General features: G+C 44.1%; 1 protein-coding gene across 3 annotated transcripts in view; it reads left to right on the top strand.

Annotated features, from left to right (window-relative positions):
• Nucleotides 1-19771, top strand: part of LOC144508496 (rho family-interacting cell polarization regulator 2-like) — a 246089-nt gene that overhangs the window by 79438 nt on the left and 146880 nt on the right. For all 3 annotated transcript variants that reach the window (XM_078236465.1, XM_078236466.1, XM_078236467.1), the window contains exons 2-3: nucleotides 5747-5873; nucleotides 13664-13816. In XM_078236465.1, the coding sequence (XP_078092591.1) occupies nucleotides 5747-5873; nucleotides 13664-13816 (280 nt within the window). The remainder of the gene's footprint in view (nucleotides 1-5746; nucleotides 5874-13663; nucleotides 13817-19771) is intronic.

Below are 19771 nucleotides of genomic sequence, written 5' to 3' on the forward strand. Positions count from 1 at the left end.
GCACTCATGCTGTGGAATCAAAAGGTTGTGGATTTCCTTGCAATATGCCTTTAAGGGTTAGCAGCATGCCATTTTAAGATGAGAGTGTTCAACAGAGTAAGGGTTAATGTGGAACGCGAGAGCAGTACTGCCCATGGTATGATTCAGAGAGTCACATGATAGTAGACTGTGTGGTAGATTCTGGAAGGAGCCAGAATGTAGATGGCACCCATGCATGACAGTACTTTGGATCTGTTTGTAGTTATGGGTTACTTATGTTCAACCATGTAAGTTTTCAGACCTCTTAGTGAGGGACTAAACAATTTTTACAACAGATTTTGTCCCCACTGCAGATTTGATTAATTTAATTTAACTTAATTTAAATGACATTCCAGTGCAGTGCTGAGTGCTTATCACATCAGAGATATTGGGGGCAATTCTCCCAAAAATGTTCTAAGTGCTGAATTCACACGAAAACTGGTGTAAATCACGATTGTTTTTTCAGTGGGAGTTCACACTTGAATCTCCCAAGTGTGAACTCCCACTGAAAAAACAATTGTGATTTACACCAGTTTTACTGTGAATTCAGCACTTCGAACATTTTTGGGAGAATTGCCCCCAATATCTCTGATGTGATAAGCACTCACTTAGCATTGCACTGGAATGTCATTTAAATTAAATTAATCAAATCTGCAGTGGGGGCAAAATCTATTGTAAAAGTTGTTTAGTCCCTCACTAAGAGGTCTGGAAACTTATATTGTTGAACATAAGTAACCCATATAATTGAATATCATTAAAAGCTCAGGGGGTGGGGACTATTCATGCTGGAGTCTAACACTTCTGAGCCTCTGCGCATGCGCAGTGGCCCCAAACTGTCAGTCTGCAGTTTGCTGGCTAGCTCAATCATTAGCCAGCCCGGGACCCTCGCAGTGCTGTCCCTGTGGCCCAAACGTGGCCCCCATGAGCATTCTCTGGCCAGCCCCCCCACCCAGCAGTGAGGATCCCCCCCCCTCCCCCCCCCCCCCACCCATCCCGGCAGACCCCACCCCCATGGGAGGCAGACACCGTCCAGCCCGCCCCAATCGCTGGCCTCCCTCCATTCCCGAGTGATCCCAATGGCAGAGTGGCAGCAGGTCCCCCACCCACACCAGTTACCCTTAGGCACTGCCCCATGCCCGATGGGCAGTGCCAAGGTGCCCCCTGGGTATGGGAACTTTTCCCCTTGGGCATTGCCAGAGGGCCTAGGCTGACAGTGCCGGGGGGCACCACCCTCTCCACCGCCTACCCCCCTGGAGCGCCCCAATTGCCCCTGCTTCACTCCAGCAGGGTCTCCCGCTAGTGGGGAGCGAGCCTGAACCCCACCAGAGTGAAATTGTACTGACGGGTGGGAGATGCTGTTGGGCCCGGAGACATTAGTCCTGGCCCAATAAAGACAGTTAAATAACGTTAAAATAACTTGTCTGCTGTTCCCACCAATTTCTAGCGTGGTTCCGAACGCACCGGATATCCGGCGCTCAAAGATGCGTGCGTGTCGGGAACGCATGCGTGGGCCCCGCTAATCGACCCACATGCGATTCTCCTGGCCGGACGCATTAAAATATTAGCACATCGGGATGGGAGAATCGCCCCCATCTTCTTTCAGATGAAACATTAAACTGATGCTCTATCTGACTTTTCCGGTTAATGTGAAATATTTCATTTCATGATTTAAAGAGGAGTTGTAAAGTCCCCCAGTGTCCTGGCCAACATTTGATTCTCAACACTTTCAAAAAATAAATTATTTGGGGATGTATTTATTTATTTGTTATTTGGACATAAATTTATCAGAGAGTCGGAATAAATGGGTGCTTTTCTGGTTGGCAGATGGTAACTAGTGGCGTGCCGCAGGGATTGGTACTGGGGCCTCAACTATTTACCATTTATGTAGACGATCTGGAGGAGGGGACTGAGTGTAGGGTAACAAAGTTTGCAGACGACACAAAGATAAGTGGAAAAGTGAATCATGTGGAGGGCGTAGAAGGTCTGCAGAGAGATTTGGACAGGCTGAGTGAGTGGGCGAGGATCTGGCAGATGGAGTATAACGTTAACAAATGCGAGGTTATTCACTTTGGAGGAAATAATAGCAAATTGGATTATTATCTAAATGGAAAGAAATTACAACATGCTGCTGTGCAGAGGGACCTGGGGGTCCTTGTGCATGAGACACAAAAACCCAATCTGCAGGTGCAACAGGTGATCAAGAAGGCAAATGGGATGTTGGCCTATATCGCAAGGGGGATAAAATATAAAAGCAGAGATGTCTTGCTGCATCTGTACAGGGCATTGGTGAGGCCGCAGCTGGAATACTGTGTGCAGTATTGGTCCCCTTATTTGCGGAAGGATATATTGGCCTTGGAGGGAGTGCAGAGAAGAAGGGTGTTGATTATGAGGAGAGACTGAGCAGATTGTGTTTGTACTTGTTGGAATTTAGAAGGCTGAGGGGGGATCTTATAGAGACCTATAAGATAATGAAGGTGCTGGATAGGGTAGAGGTGGAGAGATTCTTTCCACTTAGAAAGGAAACTAGAACTAGAGGGCACAGCCTCAAAATAAAGGGGGGTCAGTTTAGGACACAGTTGAGGAGGAACTTCTTCTCTCAGAGGGTGGTGAATCTCTGGAATTCTCTGCCCACTGAAGTGGTGGAGGCTACCTTGTTGAATATGTTTAAGTCAGGAATAGATGGATTCCTGATCGGTAAGGGAATTAGGGGTTATAGGGATCAGGCGGGTAAGTGGAACTGATCCACTTCAGATCAGCCATGACCTTATTGAATGGCGGGGCAGGCTCGAGGGGCTAGATGGCCTACTCCTGCTCCTATTTCTTATGTTCTTATGTTCTTATCACAATCAGACAACTGCACTGTAAAATTATCCATTGCGCTTAAAATCCTTTGAGATGTCCTGAGAATGTGATATAAATGCAATTTCTTTCTTTATTCTCCTTTAAAGCCTCTGAACATTCTTGTCTTAATGCCAGAATCAATTCACCTTTGGGGAATGTATTTTGTCTTTGCTGTTATTCTAGCTCGACCATAGAAACATAGAAACCCTACAGTGCAGAAGGAGGCCATTCGGCCCATCGAGTCTGCACCGACCACAATCCCACCCAGGCCCTACCCCCACATATTTTTACCTGCTAATCCCTCTAACCTACGCATCCCAGGACTCTAAGGGACAATTTTTAACCTGGCCAATCAACCTAACCCGCACATCTTTGGACTGTGGGAGGAAACCGGAGCACCCGGAGGAAACCCACGCAGACACGAGGAGAATGTGCAAACTCCACACAGACAGTGACCCGAGCCGGGAATCGAACCCAGGACCCTGGAGCTGTGAAGCAGCAGTGCTAACCACTGTGCTACCGTGCCGCCCTATATATATGCCGACCATCTATATATGTGAGCTTCCAATTTGGCAGTATCACTAGATTTTTATTGGGAGTCTTCTAATCTTGTCTAGTATGTGACATTATATTGGAGCTCAGGGTGATTGAATATTGTTGTCCATTCATGACTTCTTGATTTCAATTGTGCCTTTGGGTGCAGTTGTTGGGTGAAGGATGGCCATCTCTCACATTAGACAAATGTATTTATGGTGAATTTTATTTTAACATTATTTACTGTTTTGGTGGGGTAGTTACGCTTGCTGCATGGAAACTGGGAGAGTCATACGGGCTGAATTTTATGCCACTGTCATGGAGGGGATGAGGCTGCAAAATGTGGCGAGCCATTCAAAAGTCCATTGACTTTGATGGGAGTGGAAAATTCCACTGGCGGAAAATTCCACCCCTATATAATAATGACGTTCCCTTTGGTTTAATTTGTTGTGGAAAGTGAGATGAGGAAACAGGACTCAATTTGAGTTCTGTCAGTACCTCACAATTAGTTTGTTGTCACCATTGCCTGGCATGTTTTGGTTCTTCTCTGGCTTTCACCAAACCTACCTCAGTCCATGTCTTAATGTCATCCACCCAACCAATTTTTCTTCTTCCTGTTACATTCTTACTCTCAATTTCTCATTCAAATGTTGAAAAGACCCTGCTATTAGTCAGGCTGTAAATGGAAGCTCAGTTAGCCACCTAAATATATATCTGTTGGAGGGAATGTTTAAACTGAGTATTCCAAGACCGTATAGAACTTCCAAGAAAAATGGTTTTATTCAACATGCATGAGGTTCAGCAGTACTTGGGAGCTGTAATTCCAGCTTGTTCCTGAGATACTCTGCCAATCATAGGTTCTTACATATTCTTATACGTTTTCACATTACAAAGCTCTACATTTCGATTAGGTCATCGTATTGTTACTTTAAATTTGTTAAAGTTCTGTTTTGATCACATTATGCTGACCCATTGTCCTGTGAGCTTTATCTTTAATCGTTTTCTGAACGTATCCTGTGTACCTGTTTGCAATATCAAAGTACTGTAGTTATCAAGCCAATTTCTACGGTGTGTTAGTTGTCCCCATTTCCCTGATACTTGATTAGTTTTCCAGAGGCACAATAGCCCCTCTAGACAGTGTGGAGTCTTGAAAAGTGGTATCAATTTTCTTATTGTTACTGTAACCTCGGAAAGATCTCACCTTGGGGGTGACTGTTTGGGATGTAGTTATTTGTAATTTGTCAAGTGTCTACCTGCAGTGAGTGTGGATACTACAGTCAGACTGTCTGTTTAACCCTTTTCATTCTTTCCTCTCCTGCTGCAGCCCATGCTCCCTGGGTTGCCCTACTACAATATCCCAGATACAAATATAAGGTGATAAGGAGGCAGGCTGCAAATAGTATGCCTCAACATGAGCAATATTACTGTATGAGAGTTATAAAATCTGGTGTCCTCCTCCTACTCAGTTGGTCTGTTAATACAACAACATGGGCATGAATAGTGAATGGGAGTTGTTCAACATTTACACATTAAATGCTTCTGAATTATAGAATCATTCAGGAATGCATTGGAATCAATGCCATTTGTTTAACAAGGATTTTGCATCTGTCATAGCTCTGTTGTTCCATGTGTTCCAGTTGTGTTTGTTTCTCGATGGGATTCATCTTTCAGATAATTTCCCAGAAATTACTGTAAAAATGGTATACTACACAGAGCAAAGACATAAGAACATAAGAACATAAGAAATAGGAGCAGGAGTAGGCCATCTAGCCCCTCGAGCCTGCCCCGCCATTCAATAAGATCATGGCTGATCTGAAGTGGATCAGTTCCACTTACCTGCCTGATCCCTATAACCCCTAATTCCCTTACCGATCAGGAATCCATCTATCCGTGATTTAAACATATTCAACGAGGTAGCCTCCACTACTTCAGTGGGCAGAGAATTCCAGAGATTCACCACCCTCTGAGAGAAGAAGTTCCTCCTCAACTGTGTCCTAAACTGACCCCCCTTTATTTTGAGGCTGTGCCCTCTAGTTCTAGTTTCCTTTCTAAGTGGAAAGAATCTCTCCACCTCTACCCTATCCAGCCCCTTCATTATCTTATAGGTCTCTATAAGATCCCCCCCTCAGCCTTCTAAATTCCAACGAGTACAAACCCAATCTGCTCAGAAAGCAGAAAGAGCATTTAAGAATGTTCTGTTAATATGTAATTCTAAAAATGCAAGACTTTGTTTACATAACTTCCTTCTAAATTTTATCAACTCAAAAAATTCTTCCCTTGCCGATGACCCAAGGAATAGATTTTTTTAAATGTGTTGTCTTGTATCTGATTAATTTTCCTTACCTATCTATAGGAATTATATCAAGATCCCTGGGAATAATGTCTGTGAAACTGCATTTTGCCTCTCCTGCTGATTCTAGTGGGGTCAACCGCAGCCGTTCATTTGCTGGCTTTGGTTCAATGCAAAGCAGAAGAACCCAGTGAGTATTAAAGGAGCTTATGCAAGTGTGAATACATTATGTGATAACTGACCAATTTTCTAATGAATAGAAATTACGAAGAAAAATCAAATCAATGCTTTTCTTTTCTAAAGCAAAGCAGCTGGATTTTTCTTCACCAAAAGTGCAAATTGATTTCTGCACTGTGTTGTCAAATATGCTGTGCTTACACCATACAGGAAGCACACACCTGTTGAAATGCCTTGATTCATGCCATTGTCCCCTCGTCCTGAGGTTATTCCTCACCTTTAGTCAGCACTGCACTAGTAATGCAACTGCTGGGTGAGATTGCATAACAAAGCAAGCGACTGAGCTGGTAACTTGCATCCATAGCTGTAAGTTCACTCTTTTTTAATCAAGCGTTGTGTTATGGAGTTTTTTTGATTATTTGCATGTTAGATTGTTTGTTAGTCAGAATTAAAAGAGTACAATATCTGAAAGATGACTATGAAAGGGGCTAAGCTATAACACAGATGGTTTAAACACGAACTTTTGATTATGTCAAAACCCATGAGAGTGAAGTTCAAGTGCCATAGTGAAGCTATCAAAACATTTATGGATTGATTGTAAAATTTGAGAGTAAGTCCAAATATTCATGCATTTCGGAGGAAGCTGGATGAAAAAGAAAGATATATGGCAATAGGGAGGTAAAGTAAATAGAATGGAAGAAGGTTTATGTGGAGCATAAACATTGGTATGACTCTATTTCTGTGTTGTAAATTCTATGTATAATATTTTAACAATCTGTTTCTTCGTCTTGCAAATACATGGTAGTAGTTAAGATACATTTAAGGTTATGGTTCTGAAAATCCACAGGTGTTCTCCCAGTTTTCTGCAGTAATGAAAGAGAGTAATGGAAACTCCAGAGAAAAAATGTGACTGGCCAAAAATAGCCTCATTCAGACTACTGAAACCCTAGTCCATGCTTTTACCATCTTGAACATGAAGGATCCCCGGCCAGCTTATCTGTTGCAAACCCTTGATTTCAAATACAGCATGGCCTTGCCTGAGTGATCTCCAGCAGTCCTTCATACATGCATCAATCCTTCACTCTTCTAACACTGGCCTCCTCTTTGCCCATAATCTCTGCTACATGACTATAATAACCCTTTCAAATTTTCTGCATGGTCAGCTCTCCCTCCCTATTTATACAAACCTCATTAAAATCCTTCTGTTAAACAGTACCTTTGGTTCCCCAGCCACAATCCTCCCATTTTTCTCTTTTCCCTCTGCTCTTTATTTACTGAATTAAGCCCCTAATGCTAATTGCTTTAAGAATCCTCTTGCTCATGACGACCTTATGGAGATGCAGATTGCTGTATTGAACCAATTTTATCCCCATTGTTTCTTGCTGGGATGCAATTCTACAAGTTCTGGCAGCTCAATGCTTATCAAAAAGTGATGAGTGATCAAATCTGTCAAGGAATCAAGAGATATGTGTCATGATGATGGAAAAAAAACCCCCTGGAATTATATAAGAAAATATTGGACTTTAAAAACGATCTAAGTTGTACATTTTTCAAAATGGACACAGACACTGAAAGTTGCTGAGAACGTACAACTAGGAATGGCTGCAGGAGGTTTCTCGAAGGAACAACGGAACCTCTCCCTGTGTTTCTAGACAAGGTACTAGTAAAATATCCAAAGACAGATTACCATCTTCAGTACGGACGGAGAAACATAATGGCCCTCTCATCTCCAAGATTCTGGGTATAATGACCTAGACAGGCTAGTACGTTCCGGTCCTTTTAGAGTGCGCACTGTGCACATGTGCGCGCATGTTCGTGTGTGTCAAACTGAAGAGAATGCACTAACTGAGGCATGGCCCCTGTAAAGAAAGCTAGCCTTCGGAGGAATATCAAAACCTATCTCCCCTTAGGTGAAAGTCAATAAGTTAGCAGAAGGATCACAGCTGGAAAAGAACTGAAACCTCTACCAAGCTACCGAACTACACAACACCTGAACCAAAGAATCAGCTGTTCATCAGCAGAAGCCAACTATACTGAAAACAATCTTAATGGCCGCAATGCATCATCATCCACCCCTCGCAACTCAAAGACTGTTGCGTATAACTTTTTAAATATTTACTTACTTTTGGACTCAATCTCTAATCTGAATGAATGTAGATGCATTACCGTTTCTCCTTACCTTTTATTAGTAAATAAACTTCCTCTGTCATAACTCAAGAAAGCCTGGTTGAATGGTCTCCTTTTTAAACAGAACTATTGGATCTGGAAAAGGTAGCCAAGGGAAAGGAAACCTTGTTACATTAAATCTTTGTTGCCACCAGGCAAGGGTGGGTTGAATAAAGACATGGAGCCAATCATCTCTCCTCATCTGGGTTTGTTACACTTAGGGGATATCCCAGCCAGATGGTGACAAATCAAGGGGTCTCGCCAAGATCAATAGATAACTTTTGGGAAACCGCACTTGGTCGTAACAGTGGAATCATGCCATGATTGTATTGAATGGTAGAACAGACTCAATAGGCCTGATGGCCTCCTCCTGCTCCTGTTTCTTATGTTCTTTTGTTCTTAAATGTGAGCCTGGATTGTGAATACTGGCAGAGGATCCACTTGTGTAGAGTATCATGGCTGACCCTAAAATAATACTTGTTGACAGCCATGTTTTTAGCACTAGGTAATGATCAGGATCACAGATCCTGGCTGCTTTTTTCTCTTCAAAACCCAACAGTACTGAATTGAATTGCAACATCCAAACTGCCACACAGTATGAGGTTAGTCGGCTCAGAATAGTAACCAAGCCAGGCATTTTCTAGCATACATGTTTGAATTTTGTACTGGCTACTGCCTCTAAAGTAGTCAGTTCTGGGTTTTAAAAAATAAAATTTTATTTTGTAGTTTATTGATTTCAGGAAGACTTGTGCCAAAATTAAAAGACTGAGGAATGACACAATGATATTTGCCTCTTCTTAGTCCCTCATTAATGATATGGCTCTGGCCCTGGCTTTTCCTCCAGACCTCCTCTCTCTCCCTTGGTATTGCTGGCACTGGCTTCCCCTATTGATGTCTCCTCCCTCCATCAAGCTGATGGTGTCTGTAGCCTTGCCCTGGCCCTTCCTGACTGTTTATTCCCTCAATGATCAGATGGCCCCAGTTGGGGCCTAGTCTGTCTCTGCTTTTTAAATGAAAAGGCAAAAAAGCTTTTATTTTTTGGCTTTAATGGTCATTTTTATTAATCGTTTTTTAAATTATCAATTTATTGCTTTGACTTTTTAACCTCAGCAAGTTGTTTGTTTCCTTCATACCATAGTTTTTTTCAAATCTCTTGTTTAATGTTGTGCCAACCAGATCTCAGGCAGCTGTTGCCGGGTTTCTTACTGAAGAGGAATGAGAGGCACACAGGAAGTCTCATTGCTTTTTGGAGGTTGGCAAAAGGGGTTACTTTTGCTCCATTAGAAATGGGAAGTGTTCAAAATGCCCAGCATACCTAGTGGCACATGTGCAGAGAGAAACATCAGAACTATTGGAATTCGTAGATCTGAAACACTGAGGGGGAAGGGGGTGGGGGAATTTTGTAGCCATGCATAAATGGCAATGTGGGCACAAAATCCCACGAGAGTCGGGAAGCGAGATTCTCATTGGCTAAAATAATTTCCTGATTTTCCCTGCCTTGCGCCGGTGACATAGGCATGAACCTCATTTCCATATATTTTAATAAATTTCAAATTTATTAAGTTATTAAGTATAGTCCCCGAAGAGAGGAACATGCCTGGGGCGTGGGGGGAGGAGAGTCCCTGAGGCTTGTGTGCTGGGGAGAGAGGGGGAAGATTCATGATACTTGTGTGGTGGGGAGGTGGCGGGGGGGAGGGAGGAGAGCCCCCATTAGCTCCAAAGTGGGGGAGAGAGCTGACCACTTGTGTGGTGGGGGAGGGAGGTGAGCCCCTGATACCTCTGTGGTGGGCGGGGAGGGAGGGTTGAGAATCGCCAATACTTGTGTGGTGGGGGTGTGGGGGAGGGATTAATGCCCCTGTTTCGGGGATATTGACTATGAGGAGAGGTTGAATCAACAAGAATTGTTTTTACTGGAAAGACGGAGGCTGAAGGGAGATCTGATAGAGGTCTACAAAATTATGAGAGGCATAGACAGGGTAGATAGTTATAGGCTTTTTCCTAGGGTGTAAGTGTCAATTACAAGGTGGTACAGGTTCAAGGTGAGAGGGGGAAAGTTTAATAGAGATGTGCGGGGGAAGCTTTTCACGCAGAGAGTGGTGGGTGCCTGGAATGCACAGTCAAAGGAGGTGGTGGAAGCAGGCACATTAGCAACATTTAAGAGGCATCCGGATGGGTACATGAATAGGAGGGAATAGAGGAATATGGACCGAGTAAGGGCGGAAGGTGTTTTTTTTTAGTTTAGTTCGGGCATCATAATCTGCCAAAGGACCTGTTGCTGTGCTGTACCTTTCTTTGTTCTTTGAGTGGTTGCCCCTCTGCTTATGGTGGGGGGAGGCCTCTGTGTCTGTGATGGGTTGGGGAGGAGTTAATTTTCAGCGCTGATCAGAGCACCTTTTAAAGATGGTGTCCCAATCTGTGTATAGCCGGCCTTGCCAGCTCCATCAAACCCCACCCTATCAGAGTGACGGTGTAAACCATGCCCCCAGATTTTCTGTGCACTCAGGGCCAGAAAATCTGGTCTGATAACTCAGCTGTGCATCTGGAGAGATACATGCTGGTTTTCAGTCAAAGCCTGACACTAACAAATGTTGGTAAAATTCTGTCCATTGACTCTGTTTCTCTTTCCACGGATGTTGCCTGGTCTGCTGAGTCATTCTAGCATTTCCTGTTTATATTTCAGGTTCCCTACATCTGCACTACTTTACCCACCTTCTATTAACTCCGTGCTGGGCATTTGCAAGTGTGGTTAGTTTCATTTTAAAATGAGAAAATACTTCTCGCCCCATTGTTTTGTTAACAAAGCCCACTTGTCTGGGTAGAAATAGCACATTATTGTAGGTGTATTGATTGGTGCTAATTTAAAAGTTTGCCGTTTTTAGACTTGGAAATGAAACCAGCAGTCATACACCAATGGAAAATGTCACTGTTAGCTCAAGATATTCTCATTTGTATATAGAATTGTTAATTGTGATGTTTGCGAGGTTCACATTGGATGTTGCTGACCGAGTATTGCAAAGGACCTGGTTTGAAGAAACAGAGCTAGTTGCATAATATGAATGACCAAGTTTTGTGAAATTGTCTGACAAAGCCGTGGTTGTAAAGTGTATCATTCTGAAATCTCAGCTGTAAATGGATTTTAGAAATAGAGGCATTGAGTACATAAGCTAATAAATTTTGCTAAAGCTAAATAAAACAGTTTGGCCCCACTGTGACTGTGGTTCACAATTCTGGGCACAGGAGGATGTAAGGCATGGAGGGGGATGGGAGAACTAAGGGGCTTGGAAACAGGAGAAATATCAGGGCTCATGATTTCTCTCCCTGGTCCTGATGATTCTATGATACCACGGCAAATATCATGGTATTTATATTTCACGAGTGGAGATGTGAGGGAACAGCATCCAGTTCAATGATAAAATAGGAGATTTTTTTTTCAACAACACCTCCACAATGCCAGACATTCAACATATCTTTAATAAATTTAAATAAATGCAGTGAGATATACTCTCTATGTGGGTGAACAATTAACTTGGAGGCTGCCATTGGGACACTGGGTGTGATAAATGTAACAGCCCAAGGATAATCTAGCTTACAAAGCTGTTTTGATTCTGAACAACAAGATTGTTTACTGTTACTTATTTTCTAAAAGGATATTTTACAAGAAAACGTGGATTTTTTTTCGCGGAATCACGTCAACAGATCAGAAAATTCATGAGGCATTTTCTTTCACAATTTACTAAAGAAACCTTAGTGTTGCAGAATTTTTGGACGTGATGCAAAGACTACAGTCCTTAAAGAAATGATTCATGGAAATAATATGCCTTGTAGCTCTTTAAGTTCTAAATTTATTTCCCAATGTTCAAAATATGCATATGCTTCCAATCAGATAGCAAATTCACAAATTACATGCTGTAAAATGTCAACTGTGTAGAATGATGACATTTAGAGGAAGTCAGCACACCAAAAGCAAACTACACAGTCTCCATTCTTGGTAAATTAGATTATATTTGGGGAGTCCACCCTACGTCCACCTTCAGTAAAGGAAAAAAGACTTGCACTTACGTAGTGCCTTTCATGACAACGAGACAGCTTGAGGTGCTTTAGAACCGGTTTTGAACATTTTTGATATGTACTCATTATTGTAATTTGGAAGCCAATCTGCATACAACAAGCTTCCACAAAAAACAATGTGATAATAACCAACTGATCTACTTTATGATGTTAATTGAGTGATAAATATTGGCCAAGACACCAGGGAAAGCTCCCCAGATCTTCAAAATAGCGTCATGAGATTTCTTTATGTTTTCTCAGGAAAGCATGCAAGACTTTGGATCTGGAAAGCACTGCCTGAAACCTTAGAGGCGGGTTAAATTGAGGCATTCAAGAGAACATTAGATAATTATTTGAATAGAAACAAAGTGTATGAGTATGGGAAAAAGCCATTTTTTTAGGCGGTATTCTGACTTAGAGGCATTCAGTCATAATCCCACGGATGGTAGCTTCGCACCATTGGCTCCTCAGCCAAGCACGTACACCAAATATCCAAACCTGCGGTTCGTCTCGTACTGAGCAGGATTACTATTGAAACAACACTTTGTAATCATCAGTAGGGTAAAACTAACCTGTCTCAAAATGGCACTAAGTCATAATGTTCACTTGGAGAGCCGGCGAGATTGCGATTTCTGATTTTTGCCATGCCTCGCCATCAACATAATCAGGTCCAGGCCCATCATGGGTATGAACCTGATTTTAATACATTTAAACATAATTATACACCCCATACTCACCAGATCTTCCCCTCTCGCTAAATCACGTCAGCAATGTTTACAATAGGTTCACCCAGACGTGAACCTTTTGAGGGGATCCCCTGGAATGCAAAGGTCACTATAGTTCCCCTGCCGGTGCCAACCTGTGCTGGGGGCAGGCCCTAGGGGGGAGCCTCATTTGTGGTGGTGTGGGGGGAGAGGGAATGTTAGTGATGAGGATGTCGCTGATGCTCTCGGGGGGAGGCCAATGCTGGGATGATTGGGGAGAAGAGAGCCAATGTCAGGATGATCAGTGGGGGGCAGTAGGATTCCGGTGATGATTGTCGGGCAGGGGAGGAGGGGGGATAGGTTTGGGGGAGGTTACAGATACCTCCATGGTGGAGGGAGGGCGGAGATAAAAAACATTTCCAGTAGGGTGCCCTTTAAAAATGGCATCCCGATCTCCGTGGAGCCCGCTCCCAGCTCTAAGAGTCTCCGCCTCGCCAGACTTGGAGTGCAACCCCCAGCCACTTTTTTTTTTGCAGTTGACGTCACAAAAGCTGGAGAGAAAACTGACCAGTGAAGCTGCAGAGTCCCATGCCAGTTTTTTTCACCAGAACGACACTCTGCCAAATTCTTATTAGATTCTACACAATGGTATCTATCCAATACTAACTCAGCTAATTAATTCAGGTTAGACCTGTTGAATACACATGCCTGAAGGGCATGCTAAATAGAACTTTTTTTTCAGCATAAAATATAGTTATATTGTAAACATACATTGTTAACATAGCCTTCTATGCACATAAGACAATTATATATGAAAACTAACAGACATTCAAATATATTTTGTTGATTTAAAATTAATTAACAATGCTACAATTTTATTTTGCAGAGTTTCTCCTGTCAGTAGAAGTTCTTCAAGGTCAAGATTGCCGTTAGTAAAATTAACAAAGAGGCATGTCGCTGCACAAAAAAACTCCAGTAGCCTGGAGCCACAGCCTAACCGAGTGGAGAAAATATGCAAATCATTGCGGCAAGGACTAAAGTAAGAGCCAATGTAAATTGTACAATGACATAAAGGAACCATTTAAAGTATGACATACTCTATTCAGCAATGGTCTATGCAATAGTGTTATTTGGTAAAATTAGCCAGAGTGCTAACTAATCCTTATAATGATCACGAAGAAAATAAGTTCATGCCTGCAGTATATGCAGTCTATATTCTCTGTCATTAAGGCTAGGATGGTATTGAGGACAAAGGGTCTTGTTCCATGGCTTTACCCACCAGAAATGAGTGAGATCAAATGAACAGAGGATGGTGGTTTAGACAAGAAAGGAGAAGAAGTTGGAAACAATGCTTTGGGGTGAGCAAAATGAAGAAGAAAGACTGAGAAGATTAGTGCTACCTCGAACTGGAGGAGTGGAAGATGAATAGCAGATTAACTGGATTGGAGACTGAGGGTGGGACTGGGAGTACTGCTTAAATTCAGAAGGGAGTGGAAGAGTGTTAGTATAAAATGAGGTACAGGAGAAAGAGCAAAAATTGGAAATGGGATGAGATTTGTGAGCTAAGTCCTGGAAGGACAATGAATGGGTGGAGATTGGATGTGTGCACGTTACTGTTGAGGTAACATGGTGGTCCAATTAAGGGTTTGTTAACATGTAAATGTCACTCTGATTTTCCTTTACTAAGCTATATAAAAATGGTAATTGTGAATTTAAAGCTGCATAAAATTTTACTCAGTAAGTGTTTTAACACCAGGTTAAAGTCCAACAGGTTTATTTGGTAGCAAATGCCATTAGCTTTCGGAGCGCTGCTCCTTTGTCAGATGGAGTGGATATCTGCTCTCAAACAGGGCATACAGAGACACAAAATCAAGTTACAGAATACTGATTAAAATGCGAATCTCTACAGCCAACCAGGTCTTAAAGATACAGACAATGTGAGTGGAGGGAGCATTAAGCACAGGTTAAAGAGATGTGTATTGTCTCCAGACAGGGCAGCCAGTGAGATTCTGCAAGTCCAGGAGGCAAACTGTGGGGGTTACTGATAATGTGACATAAACCCAAGATCCCGGTTTAGGCCGTACTCGTGTGCGGAACTTGTCTATCAGTTTCTGCTCGGCGCCTCTGCGCTGTCATATGTCATGAAGGCCGCCTTGGAGAACGCTTACCCGAAGATCAGAGGCTGAATGCCCGTGACGGCTGAAGTGCTCTCCCACAGGAAGAGAACAGTCTTGCCTGGTGATTGTCAAGCGGTGTTCATTCATCCGTTGTCGCAGCTTCTGCATGGTTTCCCCAATGTACCATGCCTCGGGACATCCTTTCCTGCAGCGTATCAGGTAGACAACGTTGGCCGAGTTGCAAGAGTAGGTACCGTGTACCTGGTAGATGGTGTTCTCACGTGAGATGATGGCATCTGTGTCGATGATCCGGCACGCCTTGCAGAGGTGGCTGTGGCACGGTTGTGTGGTGTCGTGGTCACTGTTCTCCTGAAGGCTGGGTAGTTTGCTGAGGACAATGGTCTGTTTGAGGTTGTGCAGTTGTTTGAAGGCAGGAAGTGGGGGTGTGGGGATGGCCTTGGCGAGATGTTTGTCTTCATCAATGTTATCTACCAGGTACACGGTACGTACTCTTGCAACTCGGCCAACGTTGTCTACCTGATACGCTTTAACCTGGTGTTGTTAAAACTCTTACTGTGTTTACCCCAGTCCAACGCCGGCATCTCCACATTAAAATTTTACTAAGTGCCCAACTGGGCGAGAATATGGAAGATTTTCACAGCCGTTTTTAGTTGAATGAATTTCCGGCACTCAGTGCACCACAGAGGTCATCAGGGGATTTATGCCTGTGGGGGTGAAGGGGTGGGGCCTAATCCCGCCCAAGAGGCCGGCATCAGCATGCTGAGGGGGCAGAGTGCATGTGTCGATCTCCTAGTATACTGGGAGATTGGTTGACAAGCACCAACCCCCACCCCATTGCCGACCTCCCGATCACTAGCCCTGACCCCCCACCAGCCCTGACATTGCCGGCCCTGACAGCCACCCCTCTGCCCCAATGCTGACCTTCCAATGGCTGGACCTGGTCTCTGATCTCCGATCCCACCACCAGCCCCCAGCCCCCCCACCTTGCAGAACTGCCCTCATTCCCTCCCCTCCTTCCTCCCTCCAATCAGGTCTGGCTCTGCCCTGTCTGGCTCTGTCTCCTCACGGCCCGACTCGCAGCACTGCCCGGCGCCTGCTGGGCAGTGCCAGGGTACCCAATGGGTAGTGCTGGGTAGCAGGTTGGTACTGCCAGGGTGCCAGGCTGGTACTGCCAGGGTGCCAGGCTGGCAGTGCCAAGCTGGCAGTGCCAATCTGGCACTGCCCAAGGGGCACCCCCATGCCCCCAGCCTCCCAGGGGCTCAATGACCTCTGGTCCCACCAGCAAGCCCATCACACCTGGTCCCCGTTGATGGGGACCATACATGATCCCCGTTGGTGTGGACCTCCGCTTGTGGGGTCAAAAACATTAGAGAGCCAGGATGATTGCGTCCTGGGCTCGCTAAATAGATGTAGAGCAGCTTCTGAATATTGCAATCAGCCTCAAGCTGTTCCCCGGTGCGAGGCTAATTATGTCGAAAAAATGGTTTGGGAAGATCGCAACCACAGTAAGGAGTCTAACAACACCAGGTTAAAGTCCAACAGGTTTATTTGGTAGCAAATGCCACTAGCTTTCGGAGCGCTGCTCCTTCGTCGGATGGAGTGGAAATCTGCTCTCAAACAGGGCACAGAGACACAAAATCAAGTTACAGAATACTGATTAGAATGCAAATTTCTACAGCCAACCAGGTCTTAAAGATACAGACAATGTGAGTGGAGGGAGCATTAAGCACAGGTTAAAGAGATGTGTATTGTCTCCAGACAGGACAGCCAGTGAGATTCTGCAAGTCCAACAGGCAAGCTGTGGGGGTTACTGATAGTATGACATAAACCCAACATCCCGGTTTAGGCCGTCCTCATGTGTGTGGAACTTGGCTATCAGTTTCTGCTCAGCAACTCTGCGCTGTCATGTGTCGTGAAGGCCTTCACATGCTACCAAATAAACCTGTTGGACTTTAACCTGGTGCTGTTAGACTCCTTACTGTGTTTACCCCAGTCCAACGCCGGCATTTCCACGTCAGATCGCAACCAGCCAGACACTGGTCCCGATTCCCATTTTTGACCACCCGCTGACATTTTCCAGCCTGCTGCGCTACTCAAGCCGCACAGCGGGCTGGGAAAATCGTGCATATAATTTGTAAAGGCAAAATTCAAAATTTCCATGGACGTCCTTAGGAATGTATTGTTGCACGGAATTTTCCATTCTGGAGACCAAATCTACTGGCAGGTGGGAAAGTCAACTTGAGTCCCATTTGCTGGAAGGGTGGATTTTCATGCTTGATTTTTTTGCTTTTAAACTAATTAATTATGCATCAACAAGGAGCACATTGAATCTCATGGCAGGGTGGGCAGTGATTCATGTCCAACCATTACTTCATAGGGGTAAAGGTCCTGGTACCACATTTAAATGGAATCTGTACAGACATTTACTCATTGAAGGCCATGGATGTCTGCATTACCCTGCTGCCCAAACACAACAAAGCCTTGGCTTCACAATTCAGCTAGGCCTCCCTGGAGATTCACCTCCAGGAAAGGCACAGGCTCCTCTTTCTGAGGGATAAGATCAGGATGCCCTCCCACCTGACTACTCTGGTTTGGGAGGAGGTCCCTGGGTGATGGGGGGGTGGTGGGGTTCATCACCTGTGACATTCAAAAAGTGAAAAATGAACGCAAACTCACACTCTCATAGAGCATCAGGCAGTCTAATGGTTAGAGTTCACAGGGATGTCATACATTATCAGTGGATGGGAAATTAGCACTGATTATCTGCCAGCCATTTTAAGATCAGCAGCTCATATAAGATCCTGGACAAACTAAGTTTCAATCCCTTGTTGGGGTGGACTCAACACACTCAATATGCTTGCATTCTTCTGAAATGCTCTTTCATCCATAGTGCTCACAGGCAATCCATCTGTCTTTATGCAAGGACAAAATTGCTCACAACCGACAGGAGAGAGCAAAGGCTGGAGGAAGACCCCAGAGCTCGGGACATTCTCCTCCCAGGGGAAGCAAGTAGCAAGTTCCCTGGAGAAGATAGAGATTGCTCCTGTATGGAAAGCGAGATTGACCTCCCACAAGAAGCCAGCGAGGGTCCATCCAATATGCTTCGACAACATGGAGATAATGACTGTGTGCAACCTATAATGTTGGTGCCTGCCTAGTCAATCAATAGTCAACTTGTTTCTCTATTCCAGCCACCAGCAAGGAGGAAGAGCTCCAACTAGCGCATCAGCCTCAATCCCCAGGGCACCTTAGATGAGAAGCCAGAGAAAGAATCTGATGAAGATCCATTATTGCATTCACATGGACCCTGCACTAGCACAGACACATGTACCTCAGTGGAACATAGTTCTAGAGTAGGCTCGGAGTCACAATCTGGTGATCACCTCATGGAAAATTGTCCACAGGACATGGAAGCAGTGACAGCTGAGGTCTCTGAGACCAGGCCCCTTCAGAGTCTTAGTCTGATGACAAACCTCTGGAATCAGCCCTGAGCGAAATGTGGAGATGCAAAGACCAGCTGGGGAATAATGGGCAGGGTTGTCAGAAACCATCACCAGACTAGCACAAAGGATGGAGGAGTCTGTCCACATTCTGACTGATGTCACGGCTCCAGCATGCAAGTGCATTAAAGTCTTCACAGAAAGGGTGGTGGCCATCTTGGAGACCCAGGACCAGAATTTGGCAACTTGAACTTTCTCTCGCTAGCCGTGCTTCACAAAATCTCTGAGTTCACTGAGCTCAAATCAATATATAATTCAAGGCATGACTGTGCACTCATTGGCTTAGGATTCCTAGAAATGATTGGCCTTTGTGAGAAGGACAATGTCAAGGATTGTCGTGATATGAAAGCAATACTCTGGTACATCTTCTGAATGCACAGCCATATTGATGAAGGAAATGAATGAAAAATCTGATTGGCCCACATCTCCCCAGATGCTAAGGTAATGCAGCAGGTAAACTTGGCAGGCTTCTGATGAATGTAGGGTTATGAGTATTTGTCAATAATCACATAATGATCCTGCTGAACCACTCCCTGTGAGTGCTAACTTAACTTGCAGTTTTGTGTTTATGCTGTCATGTTTCAGATCATTGTGTCTTGATATCCAATGGCATCTTGGGGCTCAGTATCAAAATGTGACCTCTGCATTAATTGTGCATAAATGGAGAGATAGTGTTGTCTGGATGTAGCTCCCTCTTTAGACAATCAGCACTAACCAATTAATGTTTTTGTCTTAGAGTCACCTTGCTAAGCAGCTGTCACATTGGCAAGAGGGCATTTATGTGTGCAATAATGTTGCATCCTCTTGAAGAATGCAATTGCTTTTGACTTGTTGGAGCCATGGTTGAAAGGACTGCACTGTGTGTAGTTGCCTAATGATGTCTGCTATGTTCACAGAGTGAAATCCTCTTCGATGAATGGATTTCACAGGCTGCTGCCAAGCAGTTCTCAAGGCCACATGTGTGCAGTCAATGGTGCCCTACACTTGTGGAAAGTGTGAAATTGCTGCGAATCCAACAGTTCTAGCAGCCTGGCTTGCCCCATCCATGTAGAATTGCATGTAATGATGAGCTATATTAAAGAAGGCATCTGTCATCTTCCTTATACATGTGTGTGTCAACAATTGTGAGATTTTGCAAAGATCACCAGTGGAGTCCTAGAAGGATCTACAGTGGATCTAAAGTACAGTGTGGTGGTGACCTTCAGAGTGACCTGCATTGGATATGCCCTGTTGTGGGAAAAATGCCACTTGTGAGTCAGACTTGAAGGTTTCAACAATACAGTTTTATTTAACGAAGCTTCGTGGAGAAAAGGTACTAACAAGCAGCAAAACCTTCTCTCAATGAGACAATAGGAG

The sequence above is a fragment of the Mustelus asterias genome, chromosome 20, assembly GCF_964213995.1.
Source record: "Mustelus asterias chromosome 20, sMusAst1.hap1.1, whole genome shotgun sequence".
NCBI lineage: Eukaryota > Metazoa > Chordata > Chondrichthyes > Carcharhiniformes > Triakidae > Mustelus > Mustelus asterias.